This window comes from Salvelinus fontinalis, chromosome 33, assembly GCF_029448725.1.
Source record: "Salvelinus fontinalis isolate EN_2023a chromosome 33, ASM2944872v1, whole genome shotgun sequence".
NCBI classification, from domain to species: Eukaryota; Metazoa; Chordata; class Actinopteri; order Salmoniformes; family Salmonidae; genus Salvelinus; species Salvelinus fontinalis.
The window spans coordinates 20,766,838-20,784,932 of record NC_074697.1 but is presented as its reverse complement, the minus strand read 5'-3'; the positions used below and the strand labels follow the sequence as shown (position 1 = coordinate 20,784,932).

The 18,095-nt window shown below is 42.5% G+C and overlaps 1 protein-coding gene across 2 annotated transcripts in view; it reads right to left on the bottom strand.

Moving 5' to 3' along the window:
• The window catches only part of LOC129831799 (calsyntenin-2-like), a 681,146-nt gene that overhangs the window by 148,875 nt on the left and 514,176 nt on the right, over window positions 1-18,095 (bottom strand). For both annotated transcript variants that reach the window (XM_055895258.1, XM_055895259.1), the window contains exons 6-8: window positions 11,163-11,348; window positions 7,694-7,951; window positions 7,323-7,444 (exon numbers count right to left, since the gene is read on the bottom strand). In XM_055895258.1, the coding sequence (XP_055751233.1) occupies window positions 7,323-7,444; window positions 7,694-7,951; window positions 11,163-11,348 (566 nt within the window). The remainder of the gene's footprint in view (window positions 1-7,322; window positions 7,445-7,693; window positions 7,952-11,162; window positions 11,349-18,095) is intronic.

Sequence of the window (18,095 nt, the reverse complement as noted above, 5' to 3'; positions counted from 1 at the left end):
TATATCTCTCTCTCCATCCTTGAGGCCTGCGGGACTGACGATGTTTCCAGACATAGAAGCTCTGTTAATATGCTGTTGTGTTTAATTACAATGTCACTCACTGACACTCTGCTTCTTCCTGACAGCACTACTTGGTCCCAACAAATAGCATATACTGGTCAAGAGGGGTCGCGTGTGTGTATGTCAGGAAGTGTTAACAGGCAGTGTTAACAGGTAGCGTTAAAATGTAGCCTTAACAGGTAGCCTTATCAGATAGCGTTAACAGGTAGCCTTCACAGGTAGCGTTAACAGGTAGCCTTAACATGTAGTGTTAACAAGTAGCCTTAACAGGTCGTCTTAACAGGTAGCCTAAACAGGTAGTCTTAACAGGAAGTGTTAACAGGTCATCTAAAAGGTAGTGTTAACATGTAGTGTTAACAGGTAGACTGAACAGGTAGTGTTAACAGGTAGTGTTAACAGGTAGTGTTAACAGGTAGTGTTAACAGGTAGACTGAACAGGTAGTGTTAACAGGTAGTGTTAACAGGTAGACTGAACAGGTAGTGTTAACAGGTAGTGTTAACCGGTAGTGTTAACAGGTAGTGTTAACAGGTAGTGTTAACCGGTAGTGTTAACAGGTAGTGTTAACAGGTAGACTGAACAGGTAGTGTTAACAGGTAGTGTTAACAGGTAGTGTTAACAGGTAGTGTTAACAGGTAGTGTTAACCGGTAGTGTTAACAGGTAGTGTTAACAGGTAGTGTTAACCGGTAGTGTTAACAGGTAGTGTTAACAGGTAGTGTTAACAGGTAGTGTTAACAGGTAGTGTTAACAGGTAGTGTTAACAGGTAGCCTGAACAGGTAGTGTTAACAGGTAGTGTTAACAGGTAGTTTTAACCGGTAGTGTTAACAGGTAGTGTTAACCGCTAGTGTTAACAGGTAGTGTTAACAGGTAGTGTTAACAGGTAGTGTTAACAGGTAGCCTGAACAGGTAGCCTGAACAGGTAGTGTTAACAGGTAGTGTTAACAGGTAGTGTTAACAGGTAGCCTGAACAGGTAGCCTAAACAGGTAGTGTTAACAGGTAGTGTTAACAGGTCATCTAAAAGGTAGTGTTAACAGGTAGTGTTAACTGGTAGTGTTAACAGGTAGCCTGAACAGGTAGTGTTAACAGGTAGTGTTAACAGGTAGTGTTAACAGGTAGCCTGAACAGGTAGCCTGAACAGGTAGTGTTAACAGGTAGTGTTAACAGGTAGTGTTAACAGGTAGTGTTAACAGGTAGCCTGAACAGGTAGTGTTAACAGGTAGTGTTAACAGGTAGTGTTAACAGGTAGTGTTAACAGGTAGCCTGAACAGGTAGCCTGAACAGGTAGTGTTAACAGGTAGTGTTAACAGGTAGTGTTAACAGGTAGTGTTAACAGGTAGCCTGAACAGGTAGCTTGAACAGGTAGTGTTAACAGGTAGTGTTAACAGGTATTGTTAACAGGTAGTGTTAACAGGAAGTGTTAACAGGTAGCCTGAACAGGTAGCCTGAACAGGTAGTGTTAACAGGTAGTGTTAACAGGTAGTGTTAACAGGTAGCCTGAAAAGGTAGTGTTAACAGGTAGTGTTAACAGGTAGTGTTAACAGGTAGTGTTAACAGGTAGCCTGAACAGGTAGCCTGAACAGGTAGTGTTAACAGGTAGTGTTAACAGGTAGTGTTAACAGGTAGTGTTAACAGGTAGCCTGAACAGGTAGTGTTAACAGGTAGTGTTAACAGGTAGTGTTAACAGGTAGTGTTAACAGGTAGCCTGAACAGGTAGCCTGAACAGGTAGTGTTACCAGGTAGTGTTAACACTACCTGTTAACACTACCTGTTAACACTACCTGTTAACACTACCTGTTAACAGGTAGCCTGAACAGGTAGCCTGAACAGGTAGTGTTAACAGGTAGTGTTAACAGGTAGTGTTAACAGGTAGTGTTAACCGGAAGTGTTAACAGGTAGTGTTAACCGGTAGTGTTAACAGGTAGTGTTAACCGGTAGTGTTAACAGGTAGTGTTAACAGGTAGTGTTAACCGGTAGTGTTAACAGGTAGTGTTAACAGGTAGTGTTAACAGGTAGTGTTAACAGGTAGCCTGAACAGGTAGCCTGAACAGGTAGTGTTAACAGGTAGTGTTAACAGGTAGCCTGAACAGGTAGCCTAAACAGGTAGTGTTAACAGGTAGTGTTAACAGGTCATCTAAAAGGTAGTGTTAACAGGTAGTGTTAACTGGTAGTGTTAACAGGTAGCCTGAACAGGTAATGTTAACAGGTAGTGTTAACAGGTAGTGTTAACAGGTAGTGTTAACAGGTAGCCTGAACAGGTAGCCTGAACAGGTAGTGTTAACAGGTAGTGTTAACAGGTAGTGTTAACAGGTAGTGTTAACAGGTAGTGTTAACAGGTAGCCTGAACAGGTAGTGTTAACAGGTAGTGTTAACAGGTAGTGTTAACAGGTAGTGTTAACAGGTAGCCTGAACAGGTAGCCTGAACAGGTAGTGTTAACAGGTAGTGTTAACAGGTAGTGTTAACAGGTAGTGTTAACAGGTAGCCTGAACAGGTAGCCTGAACAGGTAGTGTTAACAGGTAGTGTTAACAGGTAGTGTTAACAGGTAGTGTTAACAGGTAGTGTTAACCGGTAGTGTTAACAGGTAGTGTTAACAGGTAGTGTTAACAGGTAGTGTTAACAGGTAGTGTTAACAGGTAGCCTGAACAGGTAGCCTGAACAGGTAGTGTTAACAGGTAGTGTTAACAGGTAGTGTTAACAGGTAGCCTGAACAGGTAGTGTTAACAGGTAGTGTTAACAGGTAGTGTTAACAGGTAGTGTTAACAGGTAGCCTGAACAGGTAGCCTGAACAGGTAGTGTTAACAGGTAGTGTTAACAGGTAGTGTTAACAGGTAGTGTTAACAGGTAGTGTTAACAGGTAGCCTGAACAGGTAGTGTTAACAGGTAGTGTTAACAGGTAGCCTGAACAGGTAGTGTTAACAGGTAGTGTTAACAGGTAGTGTTAACAGGTAGTGTTAACAGGTAGCCTGAACAGGTAGCCTGAACAGGTAGTGTTAACAGGTAGTGTTAACAGGTAGTGTTAACAGGTAGTGTTAACAGGTAGTGTTAACCGGTAGTGTTAACAGGTAGTGTTAACCGGTAGTGTTAACAGGTAGTGTTAACCGGTAGTGTTAACAGGTAGTGTTAACAGGTAGTGTTAACCGGTAGTGTTAACAGGTAGTGTTAACAGGTAGTGTTAACAGGTAGTGTTAACAGGTAGCCTGAACAGGTAGTGTTAACAGGTAGTGTTAACCGGTAGTGTTAACCGGTAGTGTTAACCGGTAGTGTTAACAGGTAGTGTTAACAGGTAGTGTTAACAGGTAGTGTTAACAGGTAGCCTGAACAGGTAGCCTGAACAGGTAGTGTTAACAGGTAGTGTTAACAGGTAGTGTTAACAGGTAGCCTGAACAGGTAGTGTTAACATGTAGTGTTAACAGGTAGTGTTAACAGGTAGCCTGAACAGGTAGCCTGAACAGGTAGTGTTAACAGGTAGCCTGAACAGGTAGCCTGAACAGGTAGTGTTAACAGGTAGTGTTAACAGGTAGTGTTAACAGGTAGCCTGAACAGGTAGTGTTAACAGGTAGTGTTAACAGGTAGTGTTAACAGGTAGTGTTAACAGGTAGCCTGAACAGGTAGCCTGAACAGGTAGTGTTAACAGGTAGTGTTAACAGGTAGTGTTAACAGGTAGTGTTAACAGGTAGCCTTAACAGGTAGCCTGAACAGGTAGTGTTAACAGGTAGTGTTAACAGGTAGTGTTAACAGGTAGCCTGAACAGGTAGCCTAAACAGGTAGTGTTAACAGGTAGTGTAAACCGGTCATCTAAAAGGTAGTGTTAACAGGTAGTGTTAACTGGTAGTGTTAACAGGTAGTGTTAACTGGTAGTGTTAACTGGTAGTGTTAACAGGTAGTGTTAACAGGTAGCCTGAACAGGTAGTGTTAACAGGTAGCCTGAACAGGTAGCCTGAACAGGTAGTGTTAACAGGTAGTGTTAACAGGTAGCCTTAACAGGTCGTCTTAACAGGTAGCCTAAACAGGTAGTCTTAACAGGTAGTGTTAACAGGTCATCTAAAAGGTAGTGTTAACAGGTAGTGTTAACAGGTAGTGTTAACAGGTAGTGTTAACAGGTCGTCTTAACAGGTAGTGTTAACAGGTAGTGTTAACTGGTAGTGTTAACTGGTAGTGTTAACAGGTAGTGTTAACAGGTAGTGTTAACAGGTAGTGTTAACAGGTAGCCTGAACAGGTAGTGTTAACAGGTAGTGTTAACAGGTAGTGTTAACAGGTAGTGTTAACTGGTAGTGTTAACAGGTAGTGTTAACAGGTAGTGTTAACTGGTAGTGTTAACTGGTAGTGTTAACAGGTAGTGTTAACAGGTAGTGTTAACTGGTAGTGTTAACTGGTAGTGTTAACAGGTAGTGTTAACTGGTAGTGTTAACAGGTAGTGTTAACAGGTAGCCTGAACAGGTAGCCTGAACAGGTAGTGTTAACAGGTAGTGTTAACAGGTAGTGTTAACAGGTAGTGTTAACTGGTAGTGTTAACAGGTAGTGTTAACTGGTAGTGTTAACAGGTAGTGTTAACAGGTAGCCTGAACAGGTAGCCTGAACAGGTAGTGTTAACAGGTAGTGTTAACAGGTAGTGTTAACAGGTAGTGTTAACAGGTAGTGTTAACCGGTAGTGTTAACTGGTAGTGTTAACTGGCGGTGTTAACAGGTAGCATGAACAGGTAGTGTTAATTAACTGGTAGTGTTAACTGGTAGTGTTAACTGGTAGTGTTAACTGGTAGTGTTAACTGGTAGTTTTAACTGGTAGTGTTAATTAACTGGTAGTGTTAACTGGTAGTGTTAACAGGTAGTGTTAATTAACTGGTAGTGTTAACTGGTAGTGTTAACTGGTAGTGTTAACAGGTAGTGTTAATTAACCGGTAGTGTTAACTGGTAGTGTTAATTAACTGGTAGTGTTAACTGGTAGTGTTAATTAACTGGTAGTGTTAACTGGTAGTGTTAACTGGTAGTGTTAACTGGTAGTGTTAACTGGTAGTGTTAACTGCTAGTGTTAACTGCTAGTGTTAACTGGTAGTGTTAACTGGTAGTGTTAATTAACTGGTAGTGTTAACTGGTAGTGTTACCTGGTAGAGTAACAGCGATGCCTTTGCTCTATGTTTTGGTTGTGTTTCAGATTATTTCGTGCCCAATAGAAATGAATGGTAAATAATGTAATGTGTCATTTTGTAGTCACTTTTGCTGTAAATAAGAATAGTGTACGTTTCTAAATGCTTCTACATTAAGTTTTGGTATGTGTGTGTGTGTGTGTGGGGGGGGGGGGGGGGGGGGGATTGACCGCAAGAAGCCCAACAGATGACTAAAACATAATCACTTCAAACATTGCATACATTTGTATAAAGTCACATATGTCTCTCTGTTACGCATTATAATACTTTGGAACAGATTTCCAATTAAAATCACTTGGAGTTGATTTGCTGGTCTTTTTTTACAGTCTTTTTATATCCCCCCCTCCCTCAAAACAAAAAGAAACGTGTTTATTTTGCTCAGAAATTGAGGTGCAAAATAATATGAGAGAGAGAGAGAGAGAGAGAGAGAGAGAGAGAGAGAGAGAGAGAGAGAGAGAGAGAGAGAGAGAGAGAGAGAGAGAGAGAGAGAGAGAGAGAGAGAGAGAGAGAGAGAGAGAGAGAGAGAGAGAGAGAGAGAGAGAGAGAGAGAGAGAGAGAGAGAGAGAGAGAGAGAGAGAGAGAGAGAGAGAGAGAGAGAGAGAAAGAGAGAGAGAGAGAGAGTTCATTGGGTTGAGGTGGAGGCATGTGTCAATATCTCTGACAATGTCTGTAGAGTATCTAACTCTACCTAATAAGAAGGACGGATATAGAGAGAGAGGAATAGAGAGAGAGGAATAGAAAATGATGGTTGAGAATTTAGGAGAAGGCATGGACTCTGCTTCAATCTGTCTAAACAGTGTAGCTACTTAAATGACTCAAATGAGATGTTGATTCAGTTTTGCCTTGATTTTACAGCTCTCTGAAATGGTTACCTCCAAAGTTCTGTCAATGAAGTAATCTATTCTCTTGGAGTTTGAGTAGTTTTTAGCCTATAAACATGTAATTCAGTAGGGAAAGTATGTTTTATCTACCCTCCAATCCCAGAATGTGTGATCTTGCCTTTAAAAACTCTTGCCACAGTCAGATTTGGGGTCAATTCCATTTCAATTCCAGTCAATTCAAGACTTACATGCAAATTAAAATTACAATTCACAGAACTGGGCACAAAGGAGCAGGAAATAGACACAAGAAGAGTAACTAGATGACTCCAGAGAGATGTGGAGAGACGGGCTGCCATGTCTTGTCTAACTGTGTTCTGTTCCGGAATGTTACAGAACTTCTTCAGACGGTGACTCACAAGAGGTCAACCCCGGTCACAAGGTCACGCTCTGACCCCCTGTCCTTCCTCCAATCACAGCCAGTGAGCTGTCCTCAAATTACCCAGCAGCCCCCGCACTCTGCCTCTCACCGACCCGGCCTCAGCTGCACGTCTCTTTTGTGCAAACAGAGAGCTGCGTTCAGGGTCTGGAGACTGACAGTTCCCTAGGTTGTCCCTCAGCTGAGGCCGGGTCGGTGAGAGGCAGAGTGCGGGGGCTGCTGGGTAATTTGAGGACAGCTCACTGGCTGTGATTGGAGGAAGGACAGGGGGTCAGAGCGTGACCTGGCCGACCTTGAGACAGACTCACCTCCTCTGGCGAGAGGGAGCTGCTGCTGTCACACACCCACATACTGTACATGGACACACACACACACGTCAGCCCGCTAGGATTGGCCAAGAGTCAATGTATCTCCAGACAAACATATCCTCACCGCCATCTCCTGTTCATCCCCAGAGGAAACACACACACACACACACACACACACACACACACACACACACACACACACACACACACACACACACACACACACACACACACACACACACACACACACACACACACACACACACACACACACACACACACACACACACACACACACTTGTGTAGGAAATCTTTTCTATATATAGATGGTCTTCATATGTCTAGGTCTAAAACGGTCTCAACTGCTCTGTGTATCGAGGCTGTTAGAGAGGTTCTGGGATGAAGGACTTTAGGTGCTGTGGTCAGTTCAGGCCATCTGAACATCACATCATGTTTCATAGACGGCACACTCGTAAGGACAGGTTGTCCCTCTTTAGTGGGACAGTCCATTACAAATTAAGATCACGGATGGACACAGCCTACTGTATAGCCTACCTGATCCAGTTTCCAGTGGAACTCTGCAGGTCTGAAGGTGTCCACCTGGATGAAGTCTCTCCGGAGCAGGAAGACCAGACGACAGTTATGGACGTAAAGGGAGTAGTGGTGTCTGTTCATCTCTGAAGAGGGGATGAGGAAAGAGAAGCGCACGTCAATGTAACACACCTTCCCTTAAATTACCACAACCTTTGATTTAACATAAACCCATTCTTGGCAGTAGACCACACCCCTTATCGATAGGTCACACCTACCGCCATTAGAACACATCCATTCAATGTTCCCGCCCCTCTCCACACAGCCCTACCCACTTTACTTCTCTCCCAGCCACACCTCTCTCTTCCCTCCCAACTTCCTTCCCCTCTTCCAACCTGTTTTATCAGAGTTGCAGAGCAGGGTCTCTTTCTCCGCTCTCAGTCCAGGATTGGGTCCATGCTTCATCCACGTGGCGACGGTGAACTGATCAGTCAGGTTCTGTGGTACCACCTGGTCCGGAATCTTCGCCGCTTGCCGCCCGTCAAACCGGAAGATGAGGTCGCTGTCTCGCTCACTGTCCGTCACCAGGGACGCCGTCCAATTGGTGGAGGCGCTGGGGGCGGGGAGAAGGTCTGTGCTGCCCGACGAGGCCCCTGGGTAATTGTTGCCACGGGAACAGATAGGGAAGCCCAACAGCAAAGAAATAGAAATCAACACAGATATACAGATGGTTCAGACTGACCTTAGCTATGATCACTTGTGAATATGCCAAACACCCAGGCTTAATGTATAAATCGATGTTCAGAGATTGAGAGTGGATGTGAGTATTGATTTGTGACAAATTAAACAGACTTTCAGAGGTAGGAGTGGATGAAAGACATCATAAGAAATGGCCATGCCATGCCTACAGTACATACTGCTTTATCTTCTACCATGGACACTAAGAAACCTACAGAACACCATGTTCTGTGTTTTTAATTAGTGATAATTCCCCACACAGCCAATCAGACAAGCTATCACATAGAAGGAGAGACTGTTTTATGATCCTTTCACAGGAAAATAAAAACCGATCAGTCAGAACTCCCGTTAAATCAATTTATCCTCTCTCTCTCTCTCTCTCTCGCTCTGCTATATCTCTCCACCCAGACAGACAATTGAAACATGCATCTGTTCATTTTATACTAATAACAGGACATTAGAGTATTAATTCATGTTTTTTTGCCCCCTGCCTGTCTTTAAAGTCTGTTTCTCCCCGACTGCTGTTCATGGCTGTGTAGAGGTTTGACTTGCAGTGATTAGATTCTGGGAGTAAATAGATGTGCGGTGCCCTGCCACCGCCACCGCTGTCACCGCCACCGCCCACAATTCTGTTTGCAGATGTCTTTGTACATTATCTCAAATTGATTGTGCTTTAAAAAAGCAATTACAATGTATTCTATTTGGTATCAGATAATGATTATGGGAGGCTTTGAAAAGGCTCTTTAGCGGTAAACCATGCATACAGAGAGAACTGGGAGGGAGAGGGCGAGGGAGGGAGTTATCCATTCAGATAAGGGTCTGACGATGACTCCCTCCACCCCCCACCACCACCATACCTCGCTGTGTGCAGAGTGAAAGCGTGAGAGCTGATGTTTCTCTGTCATGTTCTCTGCACAAACACGGAGGTGTAGACAGGCTCTTCACTGAGGAGACAGCTAGCTCAAGCAGCTACTACTTTCGCTCTGTCACGTCATTAACAGCAGCAGAGCTTAAGGTCTGCATTCTGCTACCTTCATTTAACACAGCGTCACCAACAGGCAAGAGAAAGAAGACCTGGTCTGGGGAGTTGAACTGGTCTTTTTATTAAGTTATCTACAGTCTGATGATTTTTGGAGTGGCTCTGTTCTGTTATGCAACGAATATGTCATTGTAAATCAAGTGAAATGCTTCGACTAACCTATGGCCATTTATAGAGGAATACACTATACAGAAGGTTGTGTACACCGCTTCAAATGAGTGGATTTGACTATTTCAGCCAAACCCGTTGATGACAGGTGTATAATATCACCCACACAGCCATGCAATCCCCATAGACAAACATTGGCAGTAGAGTGGCCTTACTGAAGAACTCAGGGAATTTCAATGTGGCACCATCATAGGATGCCACCTTTCCAACAAATCAGTTCGTCAAATTTCTGCCCTGCTAGAGCTGCCCCGGTCAACTGTATGTGCTGTAATTTTGAAGTGGAAACGTCTAGGAGCAGCAACAGCTCAGCCGCAAAGTGCTAGGCCACACAAGCTCACAGAACGGGCCCGCAGAGTGCTGATGCACGTAGCTCGTAAAAATCATCTGTCCTCGGTTGCAACATTCACTACGAGCTCCAAACTGCCTCTGGAAGCAACGTCAGCACAAGAACTGTTCGTCGGGAGCTTCATGAAATGGGTTTCCATCAGTGGTGTAAAGTACTTAAGTAAAAATACTTTAAAGTGCAACTTAAGTCGTTTTTTGGGGTATCTGTACTTTACTTTACTATTTATATATTTTTTTTACTTTTACTTCTACTTCACTACAATCCTAAAGAAAATAATATACTTTGTTTGTAAATTATGCTGAGTGTTGGGAGTGTGCCCCTGTGTCACGACTTCTGCCGAAGTCGTTGCCTCTCCTTGTCCGGGCGGTGTTCGGCGGTCGACTTCACCGGCCTTCTAGCCATCATCGATCCATTTTTCATTTTCCATTGGTTTTGTCTTGTCTTCCCACACACCTGTTGTCAATCCCATTCATTACCTGTTGTGTATTTAACCCTCTGTTTCCCTTCATGTGTTTGTCAGAGATTGTTTTATGTCAAGTGTTGTTTGATTGGTGTATAGGTGCGCGACGGGTCCTCGTACCCATTTTTATTTAATGTATATATATTTCTCGTGTTTGGAGCATGTCATGGTGATTTATTAAAAGTCTCCATCTACACTTCATTTACTCTCCTGCGTCTGACTTCCCTGCCACCTATACACACGACGTTGACACCCTGGCTATCATTTTTTATTTTAAACAAGAAAATGGTGCTGTCTGTTTTGCTTAATATAAGGATTTTATTATTTATACTTTTACTTTTGATACTTAAGTATATCTTAAAAATTACATTTACTTTTGATACTTAAGTATATTTAAAATCAAATACTTTTTTTACTCAAGTAGAATTTTACTGGGTGACTTTCAACTTTTACTTGAGTTATTTTCTATTAAGGTATCTTTAGTTTTACTCAAGTATGACGATACAGTACTTTTTCCACCAATGGTTTCCATGGCCGAGCAGCCGCACACAAACTTAATGTCACAATGCACAATGCTGGAGTGGTGTAAAGTTCCCCGCCATGGACACTGGAGCAGTGGAAACGCGTTCTCTAGAATGATGAATCACACTTCACCAGGAGAACGCTACATGCCCCAATGCACAGTGCCAAATGTAAAGTTTGGTGGAGGAGGAATGGTCTGGGGCTGTTTTTCATGGTCTGGGCTAGGCGCCACAGTATACAATGACATTCTAGACGATTCTGTGCTTCCAAAATTGTGGAAAAAGTTTGGAGAAGGCCCTTTCCTGTTTCAGCATGACAATGCCCCCATGTACAAAGCGAGGTCCATACAGAAATGGTTTGTCGAGATCGGTGTGGAAGAACTCATCTGTCCTGCACAGAGCCCTGACCTCAACACCATCGAACACCTTTGGGATGAATTGAAATGCCGACTCCCAGAAGAGTGAAGGCTGTTATAGCAGCAAAGGAGGGACCAACTACATATTAGTCCCATGTTTTTAGAATGAGATCTTCGACAAGCAGGTGTCCACATACTTTTGGCTATGGAGTGTATGTATCCCATGAGGTACGTACCACAGAGTTTCTGCAGGGACTTCTCAGAGTATGTCTCCCGGTCGCAGCCCTTCCCAATATGGCTGGTCTGTAGCTCTACCGTGGTCCTCACTGAGGAGAGAAGCCCTCCACACGTCTCCAGATTAATCTTGGGAAACAGCTGCTTGCTGCCTGTGCCTGGCTCATAGTCCACTCTTTTGTCCCAGTCTAGGAAAGACACAATACACAATTGTTAGGAATGGGGGAGTGTGTGTGTGTATGAGAGAGAGAGAACGAGAGCGATCTTGGGGTGTGAATATGTGGTCCTTTGAGCAGAACATGTGACAACAGCATTGTCTGAAGCCCTGACCTATTCTTGTTTCAGATTATGTTAACTTCTACTCGTTTCTCCAGATTTCCTTGTGATTTTCACAATGCATGGTCTTGTGCCCATTCCTACCTTGTAGGTCCCCCATAAAGATGTGACAGCCCATTTCAGAGTTTTATGCGGTCAATAAAATGTTGAATAATGTGAATCAATGGCGCTATCCACTGTACAGTACTGGGCTCACTAAATCACTGTGACATGAATAAAATGTAGAGAGTGTTCAACCAGACCATCTCTCTCACAGTTCAGTGTGTGTGTCTTCTAGTCACCTTGGTTACTGCATGCTTTTGTGTGTACAGTATGGTGTGTGTGTATTTGTGTGTTTTTCAGTTTGGGTATTTTGAGACACACTGTACTTCTATGTGTGTGTGATAGTGTGTGTGTGTTAATGTGTGTGAATTCGTAGTGTCTATTCAGCAGTGTGTGTAAGAGAAACAGGCAGACAGAGAGAGGCAGGTAGAAAGAACCAGGCAATCAGAGCTGAACATAAACCTGAGTTGAAGGCAACACTGATTGGATAAGAAGGCAACACTGATTGGATAAGAAGGGAATCAGCTAATCGCTGCCCTCTGGACTGTTACATCTGTCATGTTCACTTCCTCAAACTCTCTCTCTCTCACACACACACACACACACACACACACACACACACACACACACACACACACACACACACACACACACACACACACACACACACACACACACACACACACACACACACACACACACACACACACACACACACACACACACACACACACACACACACTCCTTTATTCTGCATTTCTTGCTTTTTATCAGTTCAGAAAATGACTTAGCAGGTTTGGCTCATTAGAGCCAATATACCTCATCATACAGTAGTGCTGAGTGATTGGTGCTATTTGATTTCGGTTCAGTTTCGGTTAGATTCTAAAATAAATATTCAGATGTTGTATACAATACCTTAGTTTTATTTGAGGACATTATTATTTAATTCCAAATCATCATCTAATTTCTATAGAGCTGCTGCCTATGCTGTCTGAAAAAAACTATATTTTAGTAGTTCTTCAAAGTAAATAAGGCATACTTTCATGACTTCTAAATACAATCTAGGCCTACAGAAGATCATGTATTCACAGGTAGAGATTGAATTGAATGTATTTTGGATAACAGACATATACAACAAAATGTACACTGTGGACCCAGAGAACACCACTTGAAAGTACTAATTACTGTAAAACGCTTGTATCCGAAGTAGTCCTCGATGGTTAAAACAATAACACATATAATGATTAAAAGGCAAGACAAAATTACAAACAATCATAAATACATTAATTTATATTGACATCCTAAAAAGTGACACTATTCACTGCACTTCTCCCTAACCTTAAAAATCAACATCATACCGATCCTTCAAATAATACACCTGACCAGCAGTAGGGGCACAAGGCGGAGTGGAGTGGTTTCTCTTACTTAGACAACCTTGTCCAAATGAAAATGTCTGCCTGCTTTTTAAAGGTTCATTTCGGTTAATCACTCAGCACTATCATATAATTTCATATTCCTGCTCATAAAGGTTCCTATACAGACGCATTACGACATGACTATACTCATATAGAGGATGATTGAGGTCAGTGATGGCAACGTGGTGAATGTGAGGCCCTGTAGGGACTCTGTGTGACTGAGCTGTTCCATTTGTGTCCCCGCTAAATAATTTACTTCTATTCATGAGGCACGGCATGGCGCCGCTGCTCGCTCTGCCTTGCACCATGCTCCAAAAAAAAACACGTACACACACACACACACACACACACACACACAAACACACACTGCGAATCATACTGTTAGCGGTAGTGTGAGTTGCCAGTAATAGGAAGCTATTCCATCTCTGCAGAGATCTTTCTTTTCCACAGTATGCACACTGCAGGACTCACTGAGGGAGAGAGGAAAGTGCAATGTAGTGAACATTATGCCATAATCCAGTCCGTGTATTCATACTAGCTGTCTTATCGGCTGCTATCTGAATAGGTCTATCGGACAATTTTCTTGGGTCACTATAACTAAATCTATTTTGCCAATTGGATTGGTCCCCTCTACCACACGGAACCCCACTAATCTACCGACGGAAACGCACGGGGTGGCTAAAAACAGACCTCCATCTTCCGCTAGCTTGCTACCCATGGCTCGGCTAGCTGTCTGAATCGCCGTGACCCCAACCAACCTCACTACTCACTGGACCCTTATGATCACTCGACTAAGCATGCCTCTCCTTAATGTCAGTATGCCTTGTCCATTGCTGTTCTGGTTAGTGTTTATTGGCTTCACTGTAGAGCCTCTAGCCCTGCTCAACATGCCTTATCCAACCTTTCAGTTCCACCACCCACACATGCAATGACATCAGCTGGATTCAATGATGTTTCTAGAGACGGTATCTCATCATCACTCAATGCCTAGGTTTACCTCCACTGTATTCACATCCTACCATACCTTTGTCTGTACATTATACCTTGAAGCTATTTTATCGCCCCCAGAAACCTGCTCCTTTTACTCTCTGTTCCAGACGTCCTAGATGTCCAATTTCTCATAGCTTTAATCTGTACCCTTATCCTACTCCTCCTCTGTTCCTCTGGTGTGGTAGAGGTGAATCCAGGCCCTGCAGTGCCTAGCCCCACTCCTATTCCCCAGGCTCTCTCTTTTGATGACTTCTGTAACTGTAATAGCCTTGGTTTCATGCATGTTAACATTAGAAGCCTCCTCCCTAAGTTTGTTTTATTCACTGCTTTAGCACACTCTGCCAACCCGGATGTCCTAGCCGTGTCTGAATCCTGTCTTAGGAAGACCATCAAAAATTCTGAGACCTCCATCCCTAACTACAACATTTTCAGATAAGATAGAACGACCAAAGGGGGCGGTGTTGCAATCTACTGCAGGTCTGTACCCAAACAATTTGAACTTAAACTTTTAAAAATCCACCTCTCTAAAAACAAGTCTCTCACCGTTGCCGCCTGCTATTGACCACCCTCTGCCCCCAGCTGTGCCCTGGACACCATATGTGAATTGATTGCCCCCCATCTACCTTCAGAGCTCGTGCTGTTAGGTGACCTAAACTGGGACATGCTTAACACCCCGGCCATCCTACAATCTAAGCTTGATGCCCTCAATCTCACACAAATTATCAATGAACCCACCAGGTACAACCCCAAATCCGTAAACATGAGCACCCTCATAGATATCATCCTAAGCAACTTGCCCTCCAAATACACCTCTGCTGTTTTCAACCAAGATCTCAGCGATCACTGCCTCATTGCCTGCATCCGTAATGGGTCAGCGGTCAAACGACCACCACTCATCACTGTCAAACGCTCCCTGAAACACTTCAGCGAGCAGGCCTTTCTAATCGACCTGGCCCGGGTATCCTGGAAGGATATTGACCTCATCCCGTCAGTAGAGAATGCCTGGTTATTTTTTTTAAATGCCTTCCTCACCATCTTGAATAAGCATGCCCCATTCAAGAAATTTAGAACCAGGAACAGATATAGCCCTCGGTTCTCTCCAGACCTGACTGCCCTTAACTTCTTGAGAATACAGGGGGTGCTGTTTCGCATTAGCATAATTGCCTCTACAGATTAAACTGCCTCTTATTCAATTATTGCTGTTACTATATGCATATAACCATATACCAGTGGATAGAAAACAAGCTATGGTTTCTAAATCCGTTTCAATTTCGTCTCTGAGTGAAACACAGGTCATTTCACAGCACTTTCCCTGAGCCAGAAGAAGATTGCAAGATGTGTATGCTCGCTTCAACGCTCTGCCTATATATGGTCATGCCACCTATGACCCGAAACAGACTTCGTTCTTCTTCCTCTAGGTGTCAGGAAGTTGTCAGAGGAGAAATTTTTTGTTTATCTTGTACTGACGTGAAATAAGACCTATTTCTTTAGCGTGACCGACAACTTCCGGTTTTCTCAGAAGCGCGTCTTAGAGCTGCCATTGTCTTTTGTTATGCTGACGTTACGGATGAAAACTATCTCCGTCTCGAAGTTTGTTTGATACATGTGACCATATCACCGTAATGTATGTTTTTTCAATATAGTTTAATCAGATTATTAGAATTTTTTCGGGAGTTTTGCCGTGTTCCGTTCTTTGAGTTTTTTAACTTTGGACAGGGACCGTGCCAGTCGACCAGTACCCAGGCTAAATGAAGAGGGGAAGTTGCCATTGTGAATGGATTGAACGACTCATCAGGACTAAGGACACCTTGATCAACATTCTGATGAAAGATCAGCAATAGTAAGAACCAATTTACGATGTTATTTCATATATCTGTCGTGCATGTGAACTGGTCGGGCGCGTCCAGCTGGTTCTGGCTGGCCTGGTTATGCTAATTTAGCGCTACATTTTGTTTTCGCTATAAAACATTTAAAAAATCTGAAATATTGTTTGGATTCACCAGATGTTGGGCTTTCAATGTCTGTACGCTGTGTATTTTTTCTGAAATGTTTTAAGACAAGTAATTAGTTATATAACGTTGGTCTCTGTAATTGTTCTAGCTGCATCAGCACTATATCAGATTGCAGCTGCAATGTAGAACTGTGATTTATACCTGAAAAATGCACATTTAAAAAAAAAAAACTATGCTATACCATAAATATGTTATCAGACTGTCATCTTATGAATTTGTTTGTTGGTTTGTGGCTATCAATATCTTAGTTTAGCCGAATTGGTGATAGCACCTGATGGAGTAAGAAACTGTTGGAGTAAGAAAATGGTGTCTTTTGCTAACGTGTTTAGCTAATAGATTTACATATTTTGTCTTCCCTGTAAAACATTTAAAAAATCTGAAATGGTGGTTTTATTCACAAGATCTGTGTCTTTCATTGGGTGTCTTGGACTTGTGATTTAATGATATTTAGATGCTACTATTTAATTGTGACGCTATGCTAGCGATGCTAATCAGTGTGGGGGAGGTGGGGGGTGCTCCCGGATCCGGGTTAGGTACTCTCTTAACCAACACAAAAGCATCCTATGGCATTCTGCATTAGCATCGAACAGCCCCCGTGATATGTAACTTTTCAGGGAAGTTAGAAACCAATATACACAGGCAGTTAGAAAAGCCAAGGCTAGCTTTTTCAAGCAGAAATTTGCTTCCTGCAACACGAACTCAAAAAAGTTCTGGGACACTGTAAAGTCCATGGAGAATAAGAATATCTCCTCCCAGCTGCCCACTGCCCACACAGTCTATCACAGTGCCATCCGTTTGTCACCAAAGCCAAATATACTACCCACCACTGTGACCTGTACGCTCTCGTTGGCTGGCCCTCGCGTCATACTCGTCGCCAAACCCACTCCACTATGTAATGGAGTGATATGTCATGTGAACTATGTATTGGAGTTATATGTTATGTGAACTATGTACTGGAATGATATGTCATGTCAACTATGTAATGGAGTTATATGTCATGTGAACTATGTAATGGAGTGATATGTCATGTGAACTATGTGATGGAGTAATATGTCATGTGAACTATGTACTGGAGTTATATGTCATGTGAACTATGTAATGGAGTGATATGTCATGTGAACTATGTAATGGAGTGATATGTCATGTGAACTATGTGATGGAGTAATATGTCATGTGATCTATGTAATGGAGTGATATGTCATGTGAACTATGTAATGGAGTGATATGTCATGTGAACTATGTAATGGAGTGATATGTCATGTCAACTATGTAATGGAGTGATATGTCATGTGAACTATGTAATGGAGTGATATGTCATGTGAACTATGTAATGGAGTGATATGTCATGTCAACTATGTAATGGAGTGATATGTCATGTCAACTATGTAATGGAGTGATATGTCATGTCAACTATGTAATGGAGTGATATGTCATGTGAACCATGTAATGGAGTGATATGTTATGTGAACTATGTAATGGAGTGATATGTCATGTGAACTATGTAATGGAGTGATATGTCATGTGAACCATGTAATGGAGTGATATGTCATGTGAACTATGTAATGGAGTGATATGTCATGTGAACTATGTAATGGAGTGATATATCATGTGAACCATGTAATGGAGTGATATGTCATGTCAACTATGTAATGGAGTGATATGTCATGTGAACTATGTCATGGAGTGATATGTCATGTGAACCATGTCATGGAGTGATATGTCATGTGAACCATGTAATGGAGTGATATGTCATGTGAACTATGTAATGGAGTGATATGTCATGTGAACTATGTAATGGAGTGATATGTCATGTGAACCATGTAATGGAGTGATATGTCATGTGAACCATGTAATGGAGTGATATGTCATGTGAACCATGTAATGGAGTGATATGTCAAGTGAACCATGTAATGGAGTGATATGTCATGTGAACTATGTAATGGAGTGATATGTGATGTGAACTATGTAATGGAGTGATAAGTCATGTGAACTATTTAATGGAGTGATATGTCATGTGAACCATGTAATGGAGTCATATGTCATGTGAACTATGTAGTGGAGTGATATGTCATGTGAACTATGTAATGGAGTGATATGTCATGTGAACTATGTAATGGAGTGATATGTCATGTGAACCATG